Below are 20,871 nucleotides of genomic sequence, written 5' to 3' on the forward strand. Positions count from 1 at the left end.
AAGCTATGGGAAGCCAATTAAAAAAGAAAAGACAATGTGGGCGAATTAGTTCAACCAACTGAGAAATTATACGATGAAGGGCTGTATAAGTATACGGCGGTACGATAGAAGTGCCACCCTAGATATTTGATCCAACAGCAGCTGTTGGATCAAATATCAAGGATGGGATGATGAGTACGTGTTTATACGGCCCTTCATCATACAATTTCTCCAACTATCAACACATGGTAATGCAAAGGGAAGTGATACCCCTCCCCCTTTTGATTACTTGGGACACTCATCAGCCCCGTTGAATCCTTACGACGTGAAATACATCAGCCCCTCTGCAGTCATTGATACACTACTGGGTGTGCTAAGTAATCAAAAGGGGCGGATATATCACTTACCAATGTGAATTGTAATACATAAACTTTATGGTGGGTGCCTCATGGATCTTTTGCTTTAAAAATCAAAGACCTTGATTCCTTAGAGATGGGAAATATACTATTAGTGGACGATTTCTCCTCTAGCTTTCCCTGCGAATTTGCGACACCTTTTTTCAACTTTTGCCTGGGCAAGAAAATGCTCGAGGATCTTCTCTCCACTCCTACTCTTCTAGGCCAATGGAAAGCCTCCACTCTTTTAGTGTGAAAAAGAGCACTTGCTCTCTTTCTTCAAAACCAAAACAAGAGAGTGTGTGATTTTCATTCATAAGGGTATGGGAAGAGGAACCCTTGGATTAGGACTGAACAGGTGGCCCCCACTGGCACTTCCAAGGTAAAATATGGCCAGCATCAAATAAAAAGGGAAGTGATATATTAGGAAAGGAGCTCTTACAGGAAAATGATATATTTGTCCCCTTTTCTCTCCCCGCCACCCCTTCTAATGTACTTATAACTTATGCCTACTCTTTTTACAGTACAATACAAGGGGTGGCCCGGGTGAGATAAGCGGGCGAATATATCATTTCGCAGTAAAAAATATATCATTTCCCTGTAAGAGATAGCGTTAGAATCCGCCCGCATGATTCACGTTCAAGGGGTGCGAATTATCCTATAGAAGGTGCCAATTTATAATCGCCCAACATTTAACAACTCCTATTGAACAACAGGGGTGCAGATATCAATTGACTATGCCCAATCCCTTAACTTCCGGTACCTTGTATTGTATTCAGATTTCAGAGACAGAAAAACCGCCAAATTTCGAAGATTTCTCGTAGTGAAAATTTTTTCACGTTCAAGGGGTGCGAATTATCCTATGGGGTGCCAATTTATAATTGCCCAACATTTAACAACTCATATTGAACAAAAAGGGTGCAGATATCAATTGACTATGTCGAATCCCTAAACATCCGGTACCTTGTATTTGTATTCAGATTTCAGAGACAGAAAAACCGCCAAATTCGAAGATTTCTTCTAGTGAAAAATCTTCAAGTAATTTTCATTCCAATCCGATTCGAATCATATTCGATTGTCAGTAGAAATGCCAAATCTCATATTTGTAAGTTCTCATTACAAATCTCTTTGATTCAATTCAATTGATTTTCTCTCTTCGTTTTCTTTCAGATCTAACCTAACCCTATTTTCTTTATAATCCTTTCTGCCTTCCAGTTTCGATTTGTAGAAATTTAGTTCGGAGTAGTGGATTTTGATGTTTTCTCCATGGATGAATTTCAATGTCTTAATGAGAAATTTAGAAGACAAAATAAACCCTAGAACTTCCCTCTTTTGGGGGAATTCCCAAGAAAAACATTTCTGATTGAAAATTTTGCTTGGGAATTTCTTTTCTTTCCATGATTTAGAGAGCAATGATATGATTATGGCTAATTTGGACGGATATTATCATGAATTTAGATTAAATTTGAATAGTGTTTGTTCCAATTATCTTTTTCCTTGTGTAAAAAATGTAGGAAATTTTTAGCAATATTTTTCCTTTCCAAACTTTCCACAAAATTCTTGGAATCCAAACAGGGAAAACAGAATCCTGCTGTTCACTTCTGTTACATGCCCTTATAAAAGTGCCAAATTCAGTTACTAAACCTACCTGGTAAGGCCTTGTTTGTTTAAGATTATGACAACTGATTGTGAGTGCGAAACCGATTATTGGACTCAAAATTACATTTAAATTTGAGTCCAATAATCGGTGTAGCACTCACAATCGGTTGACATAATCTCAAACGAACAGGGTCTAACTGAATTACCGACTCTCACTTCTACTTCAATGTGCTAATGAACATCAAAAAACATAAACATGTTATAACTGAAACAACAACACTATCTGAAAGAAGTTAGTTGACCACCGATATGTAACATTCCCATCTTCTTGAAGCTGAACCTTGTCCTCATGGTTAGAGAAATGGGAGTCTTTCTTTGATCTGGGGCCATGTTTCCCAGTTGGCATCCTCATGGTGGGCCTGTTAGCCCATTGCAGAAGCACTTGTGTAACATCTCGATTATTCCTCTTAACCATTCTTCTCTCCAACACCGCTACCAGTTCCTGCTTGATCTCACTCTCTTCATTTTTTATCGGCAAAGTTGTTTTAGATTGAGGAGAAGATGAGAGAGCATCACTTAAGATGGTTTGGACATATACAATGTAGGCCTTTGGATGCTCCGGTGAGAAGAGGCGACTCGTGCCAAATTGATGGAGTAAAAAGAGGTAGGGGCAGACCGAAAACAACTTGGGTAGAAACAGTGAGGAAAGACATGATAGCTAGGAACATAACGAAGAACATGACCTTGGATAGGATAGAATCGAAGAAAATGATCCACGTAGAAGAACCCAACTAGAGCCAGGAGTAGAGCCGGGTAGATTCCTTCTTCATGAAATTTTTCTTTAGGATTCATTTACCCGATCCCAACTAGTTTGGGACAAAGGCTTGTTTTAGATTGGGTGTTAGATCATAGCTTACGTTTCAAACAAGAAACTTGGAAGAGAGGGTGAATATGAGAACCCTCAAGGAGCTCCATTTTGTAAGCAAACATGTCCCACTACTTGTAAAATTTTGTAGGGACCATAATATGTAGGAGCTAACTTCCTTTTTGCCCTCACAGCGACTGTGGATTACTTGTATGGTTGCAATTACAAGTAAATGAAATCTCCAATCTGAAATTCTCTTTTCAGTTCGATGTCGGTTGGCATGTTGCTTCATTATGTGTCTTGATTAATGTAAGTTTGCACGTATGACACGAATGGATCTGTCTCGTTCATTTTCATTTAGTTTCTTGTCAAATGCTGTAGCATTGGTGCCTCCTGGTGTATACATAGATACCCAAGGAGGTTTTGGTCCGTAAATAGCTGCAGAGGGAGTGATTTTAGTGGCTCAGTGGAATGAAGTGTTACACCAATATTCAGCAAATGAAATCTATCATACCTATTGTTTGGGTTTCTCTCCTACAGTCCATCATAGGTAATCTTCCAAACACCAATTTAGCACTTGAGTTTTGCTATCTGTTTGAGGATGATAAGCTGAACTCATCTTCAACTGAGTCCCTTGTAGTTTAAACAATTCTTTCCAGAATTTGCTTAAGAAAACTGGCTCTTGGTTGCTGATAATAGATACTCGCATTCCGTGAAGTTTAAAAACATGATCCACGAGGACCACGAAGGCTTGAGCTACAGTTGAGGCTATATAAGGGTGAGCCATTGGTATGAAGTGGGCATGTTTTCTGAGTATGTCCACAACCACAAAAAACACTTTTTCCATGAGAAATTGGGTAGACCATCAATGAAATCCATCGAAATTTCTGTCCAAAATCTGGCGGGGATTCGTAGTGGTTGTAGGAGGCCAGGATAGGCAACAGTGTCTTCTTTGATGCGTTGGAAAGTATCGCATTTAACAACATGTCTTCGGACGTCCCTTTTCATGCCTTGCCAATAAAAAAACCATTTGAGCTATTCTAAAGTTTTAAGCACTCCAGCTATTCTAATACAATACCCCTCACAATACATGTATTGACTAAACTACCCTACAACACTCTTCAACATTGTAGAAGCGCTATACCAAGAGCTTGGGTAACATTTTTAGGCCTTAATATTTGTACTCCAAGTCGTAACTTCTCCTTGAGGTCGCTAATGAAGCAACTCACATAAAAGAAATCATTAAGACCTTTGGTGCGTGTGGCTAACTCTTTAAACCTTTCTTGCTATAACCGGCGAGATTTGTCGATGTTTTTTCGGAGATCCAACAAAATATTCAAGAACATTGCGTCCAAAATGGGTGCATAGGGCCTCTACAGATCCACCCCAACTGATGTGTTCCTGAGCCTTCTTGAATCACTTAAACCACTGTAGTGCTCTTTTCTCCGAATGTATCATTGATATAGCTACTTTTTGTTCCTCGGGCACTCGATTGTGATAAAAAAAAACTGCCCCACCTGATACACCAAGCCTAGTGGGTCTCCCCATCAAAGCGAGGAAAATCAACCTTGCCTTGTCTAGTCTGAGCTATTCAACTAGAATTAACAGTCCTATTAGGTGTATTGTTATTTGAGTCATATTGCTCTGCAAATCATGTCGGGTTTATGGCATAGAAGTGGGGAGTTGTCCATACTTGATCATGGCTGCTAGCATCTTCTTAATCTCGTCCAACCCTTTCACCTTTGAGTCAGAATTCTTCCAGAGGAACGGATCTCTGCTTCAAGTCTCTTGGTTTCTTGTTGTCTAGTTCCCTCGGCCATGGCCACCCCAAAAACAAGCACATCAATACCGACCTACTCTGGTGCCAAAATGTTGTGTTCGGGAACTGAGAAGAAGACAAAATCAACCCAAGAATTTCCCTTTTCAGGGGAAAATTTCTCTGAATACTCTAATTTACTGATAAAATATGAAAAAACAAAATCTTGTTGTTCACATCTGTTACATGCCCATATAAAAGTGCCAAAGTCAGTTACTAAGCCTACCTCATAACTGACTCCCACTCCTACCTCAACATGCTAATAAACACCAAAACACACAGACAGGTTATAACTATAACACCAATAACTAAAGGGAAGTGATATATCCGCCCCTTTTGTTTACTTGGGACACCCAGCAGCAGTGTATCAATGACTGCAGAGGGGCTGATGTACTTCACGTCAATAGGATTCAATGGGGTTGATTGCCATGTACACTGCTGCTGGGTGTCCCAAGTAATTAAAAGGGGCGGATATATCACTTCCCATAACTAAAATAACAACACCATATAAAAGTAGGTAGTTGATTACTGGATGAAAGTAAAACTTTGCTGTATTTGTGATTTCTGCCGTTCGAGAATAACCCTTTTTGGAGAACAGTTCCAAAACCAGGCTTCATTCTGGAAAATAAAAACTATCGTGGAAAATGACCAAAGCACCCTTGTTCTAAGGTTAAATTTTCAAATAATTGCCATCCCCACTTTCACTGGCAGCCTCGCGCGACAAACGCCGACCAGGGTCTCTCCGCCTGGCAAATACAGCATCAGTGAAAAGTCCGGCCAGCGAAAGGTTATCGGCTGGCCTCCGGAAAGCCGTCCAATATCTGTATTAGATTTTAGATCTGTTTCCGGTGACCAGCGGGGACCACCTTTCACCGTCTGGACTTTCTTTCAACGCTACATTTCCAGGCTGAGGTTTTACTTCTTCCAGTGCTGTATTGGTCATTAGGTTTTACTTTGTGATTCAATTAGAGGATATATTTTTTCGATGGATTTTGATAATTGACTTGTTATTGGCATTGTTGTTTTATCATCACAGTTGTTACTTTAAGGAGGAGTTCGTTTATGATCTGTGTTATGGAAGAGATGTAGGCATGGCTCTTTACAGGTATAGTAATGATCCATTGTTGGAGAGAAGAGATCGAAATGATTATGGATTGCGGTTTCGTAGAGGAAGGAAGTTTGGCCGGGTTGCGAAACGTAGATGTTCACTTTGGATGTTTTCACTTGCGCTGCTGTTTCTGATTTATTTGTCTATCTTCGGCATGAAGTTACCATTCCATGGTGGGTTTTTGGATATTTTGGTATTCGTTTTTTTCCTCTAATGCTCGTTTCTGGTGCAACCGCCACCTGTCAGTCAGTTTACTTCAAATCCACCTGATAGTCAAACAAATTGTGATTCGATTTGTAGCCAAGTTGGTTGGTTCTTCTGTTGAAAGTGTTTTGAGTCTGCCAAAAGCCTCTCTTGAAGTTAAACGTTCCCATTGGGTCAGCTCATGCATGATTTCTTTGCCTGAGAACGGTGTTGAGTTCTCTTTTTTCTTAAGATATTTCATGATATATTTACTTAACATTTGCAAGTTTTCCAAGTTTATTTGAGTCATTGCCTTGCAGAGTTGACTCAGTCCATGGTTTGGGACTGTTCCTCTACATTTCATCCCCAAATTTTTCTCATTTTGATGGGGAAAAGTGGCCCATAAGAAGGCGATATTGTTTGATCGATTGGATGTTTTGTCTTAATTATGTAAATGACTGAATATTTTTGGTTTTCTCTTGGATTAGATTTATGTACACTGATGACTGACATTGCAAGTGGATTCTAATGCAGGTTCACACCATGAATTAGGATTGGAAGCTCTGAAGGATTCAAAACCCAAGCATCGTAGGAAATGTATGAGTGATTTACCTGTGACCCTTTGTAGTTTCTTTTGTATCATGTTGCTTTACTGAGATTCGTGATGTCAGTCCAAGTTGCATCTGTTTCTTATCCCTTACTATGCACTAAATTCGTGACCATTTATAATTCTGTCTAGGAGTTTTTTTCTCTTTTAGGAAATTCCTGTTCGTAATTATCTTTTTGTTTCTGTGTTTATTTTTTAATTTTATTAAATATTTTGTTGATGGAACAGAACATAGAACATAAATATTTTGTTTATGGGCATACATACCATGTTTTGTTTCCTGCAGATGGATACATGTTAAGCGATCTTTTCATATGGTAATTGCGGCCAATATCTGACGTGGTCATTTTCAAGAAGATATGCTATGTTGGAAACTTGTAGCAGTTACGATCCTTACCTTTTTTTCATCCATTTAGTGATATGTTCATATCATACAATAAATCGTGTAAGAAGGTGATTCACTAATCACAATCGTTGGATCATTATGGCACTGATACCATCAATTTCTGTTATTCTTTATGTTACTAGAATCCTTAAGAAGCTTTGATTATCCAAGTACCGGATAAAGATATTTGGATGGGATGTCCTTAATCAAAGTTCTAGCTTGTAGTTAAGACGATTGAAAAGCTTCAAAAGGACTTCCTCTGGGTTGGCAAATAGGAAATAAAGAAGATCAAACATCTCATCAACCGGAATGACGTGAGTAACTCTAACCAAAATGGAGGCATAGAAATGTGAGGGGGTCAATCCTCTAGCTCCACTGGTCAAGGCTTTGTTCTTCAACCTCGAGGTTTGAGTTCAATCCTAGTTTACGAACCCAAACAAAGTGAAGCATAAAGTGTAGAAATCATGCTCTGCTCAGAAAATCATATAGGATATACGGTGAGTAAATCTCGGTTCTTTGTAAATTTACTATTCCATCCAAAAATGTCAACCACAACAGTGGCTCTCTTATCACCCTAATAATGGCATGGGATCATAAGCTTAGCATGTGATCTGCTCGATTGCGGAGGAACTTGAAAAAGGGGCTACACTTGGGGGCCGTTTTGATACACGGATTTTAGAATATGGGATTTCTTCAAAATTGTAGCTAAGAGACAAGAGAAGAAGCGGACCAGCCGTCATTTTTTACTCGTTTTTTACTTCTCGCCCTTCTTTCCATCAGCAAGAGAGTAGCAGATCCTCCCATATTTCCAGGTTTTAGAAATCTTAGGATGCAGGAGAGATTTTTAGAACCTGAATTTCTCACTTAAAATCCAAGAAACGCTGTCAAGACAACATGCACCAGCTTGATCATGAACCCTCTTTTACACTGTTGTCAAACTAAAAACCTGGATTCTAAAATCCGCGTATCCAAATGGCCCCTTAGTATCTTTAAGGGCGGGGATACCTGATTTTGGAAGACATCTAGATTTACAATAACCCTCTATTGATCAGGTAACCTTCTAATGTAGTACAACATCACATTGAGGTTGTAGATATGGTGGATCAACAAATGCAATAGCCAATGTGTTGGAGCATCCAAAGGTTATAATACCTATACAAGAAGGGGAAGATGTGGAGCTGTTCGTGACCCAAGAAAGGGTGAAAAATCCCAGATCGTGAGCCCAATTTTGACATAAATGAGGCCTACTCCTTTATAGAGTTATTGGATAAAAATGGGACTCATGTTAGGTACCTTACCAATACGCCAAAAGCTCCAGAGCTGATGGAACATGTTAGGCAAGGCCCTTTAAACTTGTCCCATACCAGGCTGGGTCCCACGCAGTCCCATACCTAGGCGGGCCCCCACTTAGGACCGTAGCAACGCACTCCATTATGCCACAAGTTTAATAAATTTCAAATTTGGGTCTAGTTTGGGTCTTTGGACTGAAGTTATTTATGCTGTGTTTGAAAAGTCATAATTTTAGAGGAATGAATCAGTAGGATTGTTTCTTTCTTTCTAAAATTCTATTCCAATTAAGATGCCAGTTGGACGTCCTCATGGGGCTATAGATGTCCGCATGTGTGTGTGTGTGTGGTGATAGTTTTTCATTATTGAATAAGAAAGAGAAGAAAAGTACAGTTGGACGCAGTTTTTTTCTTGGATTCATGTTTGTTCGTAGGTTCTCAAAGGTTCTCCCATATTACAAGAAGGGGAAGACGTGGAGCTGTTCGTGACCCAAGAAAGGGTGAAAAATCCCTGATCGTGAGCCCAAGTTTGACGTAAATGAGGCCTACTCCTTTATAGGGTTATTGGATGAAAAGGGGACTCATGTTAGGCACCTTACCAATACGCCAAAAGCTCTAGAGTTGATGGAACGCTTCAGGCAAGGCCCATTAAACCTATCCCATACCAGGCTGGGTCCCACCCAGCCCCATACTTAGGCGGGCCCCCACTTAGGACTGTGACATATCACCATGCTTCCGAATCCGCCGACCTCGGCGGCCCCACTCTGTGACGACTTTCACTCTGGCCGTTTTTCCAGGTAGCCCTTTCCACAGGTTGCCCCTTCCGCGGCGGCCCACTCTGTGACAACTTCACTCTGGCGTAGGGGTGTAAACGCGCCGAGCCGAGCTGAGCCGAGCTTGGCCAGACTCGGCTCGGCTCGTTAAGCTCAAATGCTTGGCTCGGCTCGGCCAGGCTCACGAGCAGCTCGCGAGCTTTATCGAGCTTGGGTTTATCAAGCTTGCGTTATAAAGTTTCGCACAAATCGCAAATGTCGCTAGCAAAAGCAGATAAGAAAAAAAAGTAATCATTACAGACGAAAAGTAAATTAGCTGAATTTATAAAGTTTAAAATGAAAAATTACCAGAAAAAGGCAGTAAGTTATGACAATTAAGAAAAAAATACCAAAAAAGTTTCAAAGTTATGACAATTACGGGAAAAAATAAATTTTTGAATTTTCACAACCGTTTGATACCCTCAGTTTGCAGATGATGTTCACATGACATTCGGTACGTTTTTGCAGATGATGTTGACGAGCCTTAACGAGCCGAGCCGAGCCGAGCCTGGCCTAACTCGGGCTCGGCTCGTTAAGCTTAACGAGCCGGCTCGGCTCGGCTCGTTAAGGATTCGAGCCGAGCTCGAGCGAGCTTCCGAGCCCGAGCCAAAATTGACACCCTTACTCTGGCGGCTTTCACCCCGGCTTTTTACTAGGTAGCCCTTTCCAGGTAGTCCTATCCACAGGTCGCACCTTCCGTGACTCGAACACTGGACGTGGTGGCTGCTCTGATAACAAATGTTAGGTACCTTACCAATAAGCCAAAAGCTCCAGAGCTGATGGAACGCATTAGGCAAGGCCCTTTAAGCCTATCCCATACCAGGCTGGGTCACACCCAGTCCCATACCTAGGCGGGCCCCAACTTAGGACCGTAACAACTCACTCCATTATGCCACAAGTTTAATAAATTTGGGTCTAGTTTGGGTCTTTGGACTGAAGTTATTTATGTTGTGTTTGAAAAGTCATAATTTTAGAGGAATGAATCAGTAGGATTGTTTCTTTCTTTCTAAAATTCTATTCCAATTAAGATACTAGTTGGACGTCCTCATGGGGCTATAGATGTCCGCATGTGTGTGTGTGTGTGTGTGTGTGTGTGTGTGTGTGGACAGTTTTTCATTATTGAATAAGAAAGAGAAGAAAAGTAAAGTTGGACGTAGGTTTTTTCTTGGATGCTCCTGTTTGTTCGTAGGTTCTCAGAGGTTCTCCCATATCATATCTTAGATTTGCAACTCGGTGTCAGATTTTATGTCTCATTCTCGCACATTCGTCGGTCAGTTAATGCTATGGCTGACGACTTTGCGAAAGCTGGCTCGTTCAAGGACAGTCTTATAATATTTTTTACTGCTGTATTTCTGGTGGTGTTGGGGCTCACTTGGCCCCAATCCCCCTTTCTTTTATAAAAATATTTTCTTCGAAGGACAAAAAAAGGATACTTAGATGAGGATAAGGGATACGACTTGAACACTCCTGATCCTTATCCTATTTTAGTTTCCTTTTTTTTCCTGACAACTTAGATAAGGCTCAATTGATAGTAGCCATTACCAAATCCTTTAATTCTCGCATAGGATGCGACACATAAGAACCTTCTGCCTTTTAAAGAAAAACTTAAGGAATTGCATTTTTTTTTATGTTCCACTAGTGACTTAAAACACAGGCAGATAAAATCTTATTAGTTGGGCTGCAACCTTCAGGTTAAGGCAGAAACCACTATGTTTTAAAAATTCAATTAAAAACTAGTATAAATTAAATCTTATTAGTTGCGTCTTGGCGAGGCCGAGACCCACCGCCAATAACATCGACCAATCTACCATCGGCGAACACACGAAAATACCTAAGATCTTGCACAACAAGATGAAGAAAATATGTACTAACAAACCACAACCACAAAGGGAGCAAATCACAAGCAACCCTCAAATCTCTACACCTAGTATGAGGAAAAACCTTGAAAAACCCTCCAATACAATGCTTGTCTTGCAAAAAAGAAAACTCTTTAGAGAAGAACAATGGAAGAAGAAGATTAAACCTTGATAAACAAGATGAGGAGGAAACTACCCTTTTTGCTTCACCACAAAAAGCCTTCCAAGAGCCCACGAGAAAAGCCGCTGCTATCAATTGGTATTAGAGCCAACACCATGCGTTCTACTAGTTGAGTTATATCCCATTTTCACCAAGCTTCCTTCACATGCCTCATATGTGGAAAACCAAGATCTATGTGGGCACATATAGGGGTGAGCATTCAGTTTAAACCGAACCGAATTAACTGAATTGAGCAAACCGAATTTTTTTCGGTTACTTAAATTTCTAAACCGAAACCGAACTGATTTGGTGATGAACCGAACCGAACCGATTTGGTGATTTCGGTTGTTCGCCTTTTTCGGTTCAAACCGAATAGTGAGTTCTAACAGAGTCCAAACTTTTCAAAAAAATAAGGAAGAAGAAGAATAACCCATGAATAAGCAGATAAACTCTTCAGGTTGAGTAGCTTCTTTGGTGAGATTGCTATGTACCGACCTCCGGCGGGTTTTTTCCCGGCCGGTGCCGGAGAATAAGGAAAAGCGACAAGTTTGAAACTGCGATGGTTATCGTCATTTCTATGCCAGATTTCTTCAGAGCTCCAGCATCAGTAAGGACAACATTCTGTTTCGTCATCTAATAAAAACCAAAAACCCAGTTTGATTTTACTCCAATGCTTGATAAAAATCAATAGGATAGAGCTTATATAAGAGAAAAAATAATACCTTTCTTTGCTCTGTTTGTTGTAGTTTCAAATGAAAAGAAAAAACCCTGCACTTTCTAAGAAAAAACAGTTGGGAAATGGAGAAGAGAAGAAAGCTTTGGGCTTCTTCTTCTTCTTGGGTTAAGAAAACTAGGGTTATTATGATATATTCTCAATTCACCCAGTTTTTACTCGAGAAACACCCTGAGGCCCTGACAACCACCATTACTAATGAATACTCTTTTATTCTTTTTTATTCTAGTGGACCTAGTGGTGGCACTTTAAATATCATATTCATTATTCACCCCTGACAGCAACCACTTGGAATATCATATTCACGCCACCATTATTAACGACTATTCTTTTAGCCTTTTTTATTCTAGTGGACAATCCTCCCCATTCAGTTTTTCTGCTCTAACCGAATTATTTTATCAAAAACCGACACCGAAACCGAAAATCGAGATTTAATAGAAATAGAAACCGAAACCGAACTGAAATACCATTTAACCGAACCGAAATAACCGACTGAATTCGGTTCGGTCAGTTATTTCTGTTTTAACCGATTAATGCACACCCCTAGGCACATATGATGAACCCAACTTTGGTGAAAATTTTCATGAGAAAATTTTCTAAAGGATTCATTAGCCGACCCTAACTAGTTTGGGACAAAGGCTTAGTTTTGTTGAGTTGAGTATTGATTCGATTTTCTGTTGTCTTTTATTAGTTACTTGCCACCTTATATTATAATTTGATATCTTAAACTTCAAAAATGGCAATGAAAAAAATTTGTTAATTTAGTATTAGACATATAATCCAATAGATATCCTAGGCTATAAGGATCCTTACATGTATGTGGCAAAAATATATCCAGTCCTTGTCATATCTATATCCTGTGATTTTGGGGTTTGGGGAGTTCCCGTACCCAATCTCTTATCGGATACTCGTTTCCATGCCCGGGTGGCATAAATTATTCCAGGTCTAGCTAACAAATGCACTGGCTTTTGCTATTCGAGTGTTCCTTGTTTTCCTCTCTTATGGTTAAGGTCTTGCTCATACACTATTTCTTTTCATGTGCCAAACCTTTCAGATTTTCCTTGTGAGGTTCGGTTTGTGGAGTCAGCTGATGATCTTGTTGAGCCCAACAATTCCATAAAATTCACACAGTTTTCCATGAGATATATTGATAGAGAGGAGAAGCCTTATGGGCATGATATATTTGAACCCAGATTTGGTGGGCATCAAACGCTTGCAGAAAGGGAGAGCTCATTTTATGCAAGAAATCGAACACTTCATTGTGGCTTCATCAAAGGACCAGAGGGATTCCCAAGCAGTGGTTTTGATTTGTATGAAAAAGATAAGGAATATATGGATACCTGTCGCATTGTGGTATCATCTTGCATATTTGGAAGCTCTGACTTTTTGAGGAGACCAACAAGCAAAAAGGTATGCTGTACTTCGATATTACCTGTGATTTCATAATTGGTGCATTCCTATGGTTAGAAAAATCAATCTAATCACCAAGCCTTTAATGTTTAAAATGTTTATTGCATTTTGTAGTTTAACAACTACAATTCCATTATCTACTAACTTTGCCTTCAAACTAGATTTTACACTAGTATGTCTCTACATACCGCCTTTGCCTTAAAACTAGATTTTATGCTAAGGTGTCTCTACCTAATTTAGTTCAGTTATCCTTTTGCTGAACATGTGCTATATCATAAGATGCATGATTGTGGCATTAGAATATGAACTATTTGCCCTGAGTAGTAGCTATAGAGCCCTCCACTATCTCTCTCTCTTTATATATATATATATGAGGAAAAGGATTGTACGCTTGAGCGTACCAAGCTTATGGTACGCTCGAGTGCCCCAATTACATGGGCCCCACATTTTTTGTGGTGATCCAAAGCATTCATTTGCAAGGCCCTATCATAGATAGGGTGTGTACCAAAAATCAGCTCCATTGAATCATCCTAACCCCTCCAAAAGTGGAGGGCAAAAATGGGCAGATTTGTGGTATGTCCATTTTGCCCTCCACAAATGGATGGGTTAGGATGATCCTATGGAGCTGATTTTTGGTACACACCCTATCTATGATAGGGCCTTTCAAATGAATGCTTTGGATCATCCTAACAAAGTGGTCCTATATGTGATTGGGCACTCGAGCGTACCATAAGCTTGGTACGCTCGAGTGCCCCAATCACATGGGTCCCACATTTTTTGTGGTGATCCAAAGCATTCATTTGCAAGGCCCTATCATAGATAGGGTGTGTACCAAAAATCAGCTCCATTGAATCATCCTAACCCCTCCAAAAGTGGAGGGCAAAAATGGGCAGATTTGTGGTCTGTCCATTTTGCCCTCCACAAATGGATGGGTTAGGATGATCCTATGGAGCTGATTTTTTGTACACACCCTATCTATGATAGGGCCTTTCAAATGAATGCTTTGGATCATCCTAACAAAGTGGGCCCATATGTGATTGGGCACTTGAGCGTACCATAAGCTTGGTACGCTCGAGCGTACAACCCTTTTCCTCATTACTTTTACGTATTTCTTGATCAATTTTTTGTTTCTTTTTAATTTGTTTCATGATATTATGTTGTATGACTTATTAAACTTGGTAGCTCAACCCCACCTTTGGTACTTTATTCTTTATGTTCAGTTCTAATATAACGCCTTTATCCTATACTGAAATAAGTTTTACACCTACCACTTTTGGGGGGAGGGGTATTGTGGAAATCTTCCGTGTGATATATTATCATTCAAAAAAAAAAGATATATTATCCTTGAGTCTCTTCTGCATGTTAAGCCTTTCATGTCCATCAGGAGGTTAACCTGGCTGCTGATGGTTGCCGGCCAGGAGTTTCGCTTAGTAGTTTCTGTGTTCAGGACTGTAACCTTTGTTTCTTTTGGGGGGTTCCATTTTTGTTTTCATTCTCGGTAAATCTCTCCTTTTTATTAATAAAATAATTAATTTCAATGCTTTAACAACCATCAAACTATTAACCTTTTGTGTTGCCTGTTCAATTTTTTATGTGATATTTTTTCATATAATTGAAGGTATAAAGGGTCAGGATCAGAATGTCTTTTAGTATGATACAACAGTTGTGTCAAGTGTTCTGTTTGTTGTCCATGAGACTTTTCAACTTTCACAATTACCATTTCTTCTCACATAGATCATATTTTTAGGCTTTGTGTTAAATTTCGGTTGGGACCGAAATCTGAAAATTTCAAGTTCGCTTTGGATTTCGGCCGAAGTTTGGTCATTTTGACCGAAATTGTAAAAAATTTGGCCGAAATGAACGAAATTTGAAAAAAAAAAAAAAATCGGTTTCGGTTGCTTGTAGGTACGTGATTCTCATGGTTCTGATTTTTCAGTGATGTTACTAGTTTCTGCTTGTTGCAGATCAGTGAATACTCCAAGAGAAATGTTTGCTTCGTAATGTTTATGGATGGGCAAACAATGGAAAAACTATCTTCAGAAGGTCAAGTTTCTGATGATAGAGGATACATTGGTTTATGGAGAATGGTTGTTGTTAGGAACTTCCCATACACAGACATGCGAAAAACTGGAAAGGTGCCAAAATTTTTGTCACACCGCCTTTTCCCGTCTGCTAGGTAAGATGCCTGAATGATCTTCTTTACTTTATCGTTGATTGGCTTGATCCTTCTTGGAATTTAATCTTTATCATATTGTATCAAAACATAAGTTGCTTGACATTGGATTTATTAACCAAACAAAGGTGTACAAACCAAAAGTCTATGAATTTTGAGAAAGATTTGCCACCTAGGCTGGGGCCTATGACCCAAGATATTACTCTGCAGACCATGGTCTGCAATTCCAAATTGGATTCGCGGTCAAGTTACGAACCAGAAGGTGTTAGGCACCGATTTCACCTAATTCGATGAATTGGTCTCTACTTAAATTACTATTTAAATTAGTGAGTTTTTTGTATTAAATCTGGAATTATGGACTAAAAGCTCAGATACAGAATATTAGCAGTGAGCTAAACATGCATGGTAATATGAAAATTCAACATGAGGATGCCAGTCAGATTTGCTTTCTGAAACTTTATATTTTCTAGTACTTACGATCTCAAATTTGCAATCGTAACTTCATATATATCAATAAAAGCGATCACAAGTATCGAAATTCTAGATCTGAACTACCTTCATAGATCTAAGATCTGGAATTTCAATATTTTTTATTTGATGAGCTGGAAGTGCTGATTCACATCATCTATTGGTATCATGGTTTTAAATTTCCACCGAAACCAACACAAAATGACAAAAATGTTTCCGTTTGCAACCCCACCGAAACCGAAATCACCGAAATGCATACCAAAACTGAAACCAAAATCTTAAGTATAATAGTGGTATACTATATCATTAGGTATAATTCGTATGCGAAATGTGGTGCATGTATTATGTATAAATATTTATATGAATTACGTGTGATCATTGGTAAGGTTGCTCCATTGTGACCTGGTGGTCACGGGTTCGAGTCACGGAAACAGCCTCTTTGTAAAGCAGGGGTAAGGCTGCGTACATCTAGCCCTCCCCCGACCCCGCAATGATGGGAGCCTCGTGCACTGGGCCACCCTTACGTGTGATCTTTGGTATGTGCTGAATTATCAGACATACGTGACTATGCATGTCACAAGTCGACTGCCAACAGATCAGTTTTGGTATGTGCTGAATTATCGGACATACGCGACAATGCATGTCAAGTCGACTGCCAACAGATCAGTTCTCAATCGGGAACGAAAGAGATAGCATCTGTCACATCACACCACAATTTCCAACAACAAATGAAACGGACCAACAATACAGACAAGGAATAATGGGACCCCACAATCAGTTCACCCGGCATGCCTAAAAAGGCACAAATTCCACGTAACAATCATGATTTTAAATTTCAGTCGAAATCTACACCACGATCGAATTGTTGTAATTTTCATCCCCATCGAAACGATACCGAAATCAAAATGCATACCCAAAAAAAAATGTTAATGCATTAGTAGTATACTATACCAGTGTGTGTTATATAATTATATTTGGATGAATTGCATGTGGAATGTGGTGTATTATGTATAAATATTTATATGAATTAAGTGAAATGTGATATGTACTGAATTATTAGAAATGCACGACAGTGCATGCCACTAAGTGTTCGATGATATTAAACCATTATGGATGGTTGTCTTATGTTATAGTTTTAAGTTTGCATTTGTGCTTATCCTAGCATTTCTTGAAGTTTCATCTTAAAATTCTATCATTTGCATATGTTTCTATACATTTTTGTGATTTCACAGGATTTCCACAAAAATTTCCAACCAAAACCAAAACGTTTCCGTTTCCAAGGCTACCGAAATCGAAATTTAAAACCTTGCAGTCCACTCATGTGCACATCATGCCACAAGGATTGCACAAACACCACAAATTTGTGTATTTTAATTACCTTTGTAGAGAGATTATTGGTGTTAAGTAAATTCTATGTAGATCAGCCTCCTTTAATTTGCACTGAGGAAAAAGGAACTGAATTGCACTAATCATTAGGGATCACAAAGAGAGCCATGAGAGATGGGAAAGTTGAGAGGTAGAAATTATGATTAGGGTTAGAGGAAAGGGGTGGCATAGAGTCTCGAAGATGGGAATTGGGGGTTTTAGGGTTTTGAAAGTTATGAAAGGGAGATGTAGGGTTCAGGTTGAGAGATCTAAGGTGGGAGATCTAGAATAGATCTGGGGATCGATGGTGTGTAGATCAAGGGTAAGGATATCAAATCTGGGTTTCGATGGATTTGGGTGTAGATCTAGGGGTTCGAAGGGTCTTGGAGGTAGATCTATGTTTTGATGATATGGTTGAGGGTTAGATCTAGGGTTTGATTCAGATCTATGATTTCAAATAGAGTGATTCCGATACCCGGAGATGGTAGAGGCACAAAAAACGGTGCAATTGTGGAGGCAAAATAAGATCGTGTGTGTTCCCTAATAAAGGTGGAGGCAAAATTATACATTAGCTTTCTTCTTGGATGCTATTCCCAACTAAGGTGGAGGCCAAAGAAGAAACCAAAGTCAGATCTTAGGCTGCTTCTTGGATGTTATCCCCAATAAAGGTGGGGGCTAAAGAAGAAACCAAGAGATCATCGTCTTCTTCTTTATGATAACTTTCACGGTATTCGTGAGGGTTGTCACCTCCCCACCTCAGGAATTCATTATATCTATAAGATCTCACTTTATGAACATTTCAAGTATGCCAGGTTCACCCAAAGATGAAACATTATCAAATAAACCTAAACAATAACTCATTCTAATGAATATAAGAATATATAGGAAATATAATGGGCCCTATCTAAATGTCTTCAACATAACATATGGAACCAAATCAGGTATTTTATTCGGTTAAATTTTTTCCCCAACCCAATTGGCTGGATTAGCATTCTGAAGTCAAGTTTTACTCTTTAAATACTAAAAGACAAGATGGGTTAGCGAAAATACCAAAATATGGTTGTGCTGATATCATTTCCCATATTTTATTGTGCCTTATCTACCATTTACGTTTTATAGCACTTCATCTTCAGCCACATGCTAGTAGCCTCCCATGACAGTTAAAGCCTTCCGCTACAATTTTTCAAGAACCTTTTTTCTTTATTTCTATTTTAATAACCTCATTGATTCCAAATGTTTTCAGGTATTCTATTTGGATAGATAGCAAATTGCGACTTCAGACTGATCCGATGCTGATTCTAGAATACTTTTTGTGGCGAAAGAGATCAGAATATGCTATTTCAAACCATTATGACCGCCACTGTGTCTGGGAGGAGGTACTCCAAAATAAGCGTCTAAACAAATATAATCACACGGCCATTGATGAACAGTTCCAGTTTTACCAGTCTGATGGTCTTACCAAGTTTAATGCGTCGGATGAGACTACTCCTCTCCCAAGCTGTGCGTTCTAATTTACATGTTTATGGTTCAGATAGTTCTTTTTTTTTTGCTTCCACCATTTTTTCGTTTATTTGAGATTTTCTTTCATACTTTGCAGATGTCCCGGAAGGTTCTTTCATTGTGCGCGCTCATACACCTATGTCAAATTTATTTTCATGCCTTTGGTTCAATGAAGTTGATCGCTTTACCTCACGAGACCAATTGAGCTTTGCATATACTTTCTTGAAACTGAGGAGAATGAATCCTGAGAAACCATTCTTTCTAAACATGTTTAAGGTAACAAATTTCCTAATAGAAACCTGTAAATCTCTTTCTATTTGCAATTTTTGTTGATGCATATGAATTTTGAATGCTTGTGACTGATAATTTAGAAAAGAGATTGATATGCCACTGATTTAAAAATCCTATATTAGTTTGTACTTTCCAAGTGTTATAGAACAAGTTGAACAACAATCAGATATATTGCTGAGGATGCTCAGTAAAAATCTAACCTAGAAAACTGTCAAATGTCTTGCCCAATTTGCTCTGGCGCTCAACCCTCATAGAATGAGGCTAGGAATCCTGGTAGTTTGGTTTCCTGTTGGAATATATTATGACCAATCAAAAATTTTAAAAAAGAAAAGAAAATTGCAAAGGCTAAATATTGAGGAGTTGAACTCTTTATTGCAATTATTACTATTTAACTCCTATATTTTAATAAGGTCTTCTTGCATTATAGCTAGTGAATGTGGTTAGAATCCATAATCTGGTTGTAACCCACTCTTGTATCCTACTCAATCCTTCTTTCTTAGTATTACTATGTTACTGTAAAGGCTCTGTTTCTTTATTTTATGTTTAGCCAAACAAAAAATTTAAATGTATGATTTTTTCTTTGTCACTGCAAGTAATGTTTTCTTTTCCCATTGATTTGCACAGGACTGTGAGCGAAGAGCACTAGCAAAATTGTTCCATCATAGAGCAGATGGGCCACCTCCTCCTCCTGCCTTCTGAAAACTTTGAGCAATATTTTGGCATTTAATCTTTTTTGAGAAAGAGTGAGGAGGCCCCCCAAATTCCCTCTTGTTGTGTCAGGTAACTTTTCTGATTGGGAATATGGTTTCTCTTTGATCACTGAAAGTAGTAGATATATTCTATATTAACTGTGATTTGTTTTCCATGCAGTACTATAAATGAAATTCCTGATGAAATCATACTAAAAGCTACTGATATTTCGGATGGTTGATCCATCACCTCAAGGTTTCGCCGCGGAATCAATTGTATATCCAATAGTTGAGCATTTGTTATGATTATTTTACTACCAAACTTGGTGAAGTATTCCAATTCTTTCTCCAACCTATGTTCCAAATTTTGTTATTCAAAGAATTTCATGTCATTCATAGAAAAAATTTTGCGAGAAGAATGAAAAATCGATTCTTTTGATATGACATTCATTTCGTCCCATTGTTTTAGTTTGTTGTTGAAATTCAGACCCACTTGAAAGATTTCCCATCTACCTGAAAAATTGTCGTGGGAATTTGTCGGGAAGAGTCTTTTTTCAGAATATTTTATTTTTTTGTTATTTTGGGGTTTATAGTGGGAAAACGGTACGAATAATATATTTTAAAATATAAATTTAAAAAAAAAATTAGACACAAATAATATCATAAAGTATGCATATACCTCGATATTTTTTCAAAAATCATGGGATAATTTTGAAATATTTTCATTTTTAAAAATAATAATTAACTGTAGCGATACGTTAGAAAATATAGGAGACATTTGTGGCTATGCTTATAGCATTTTTCTTAAATATATAGATGCAAGGAACTTTTTCTTACATTGTATGAAATACATGTTGCTAGAGTTGAGGAATCAGGTACAATGAATCGTCCACCTTGTAAACAGGTGTATCAGTTATTTGGTGATTGGGACCGTTGATATTGGATCACCACGGATTGATCCTGACTGTTGGATCAGGCTGTGATATTTTTTTATCTTTTGGCACTCTAGATTTTCTTTATTTATTTTTTTAAATTATATTGAACTCACATCTAAAGGATTTTCTTCATGAAATTTTTCTAAAGGATTAAATCCGATCCCAACTAGTTTCGGACAAAGGCTTAGTTGAGTTGAGTATTGAAGTCACATCTAGGCCATTTTTGGCAACCATAATTTTTTTTTTTTTTTCCCCA

At 38.6% G+C, this 20,871-nt stretch overlaps 1 protein-coding gene across 2 annotated transcripts; it reads left to right on the forward strand.

The window, feature by feature from the left end:
• The first annotated feature begins 1,321 nt into the window (after window positions 1–1,321).
• Window positions 1,322–20,124, forward strand: LOC143857737 (transmembrane protein (DUF616)). 2 transcript variants are annotated; one of them, XM_077368197.1, is made up of 10 exons: window positions 1,334–1,479; window positions 5,366–5,566; window positions 5,691–5,935; window positions 6,480–6,542; window positions 12,839–13,194; window positions 15,159–15,370; window positions 18,444–18,700; window positions 18,798–18,976; window positions 19,616–19,771; window positions 19,862–20,124. In XM_077368197.1, exons 3-9 carry the CDS (start codon window positions 5,746–5,748, stop codon window positions 19,688–19,690), a joined length of 1,332 nt encoding a protein of 443 aa, XP_077224312.1. In that variant the 5' UTR covers window positions 1,334–1,479; window positions 5,366–5,566; window positions 5,691–5,745; the 3' UTR covers window positions 19,691–19,771; window positions 19,862–20,124. The 2 variants fall into 2 exon arrangements, with proteins under 2 accessions (XP_077224311.1, XP_077224312.1); XM_077368196.1 differs by lacking the exon at window positions 5,366–5,566 and having other exon boundaries at window positions 1,322–1,479.
• Window positions 20,125–20,871: the final 747 nt, after the last annotated feature.

The sequence above is a fragment of the Tasmannia lanceolata genome, unplaced genomic scaffold (assembly GCF_043159265.1).
Source record: "Tasmannia lanceolata isolate RefF3 unplaced genomic scaffold, GAP_Taslan_0.1 ptg000025l, whole genome shotgun sequence".
In the NCBI taxonomy this organism is placed as follows: Eukaryota; Viridiplantae; Streptophyta; class Magnoliopsida; order Canellales; family Winteraceae; genus Tasmannia; species Tasmannia lanceolata.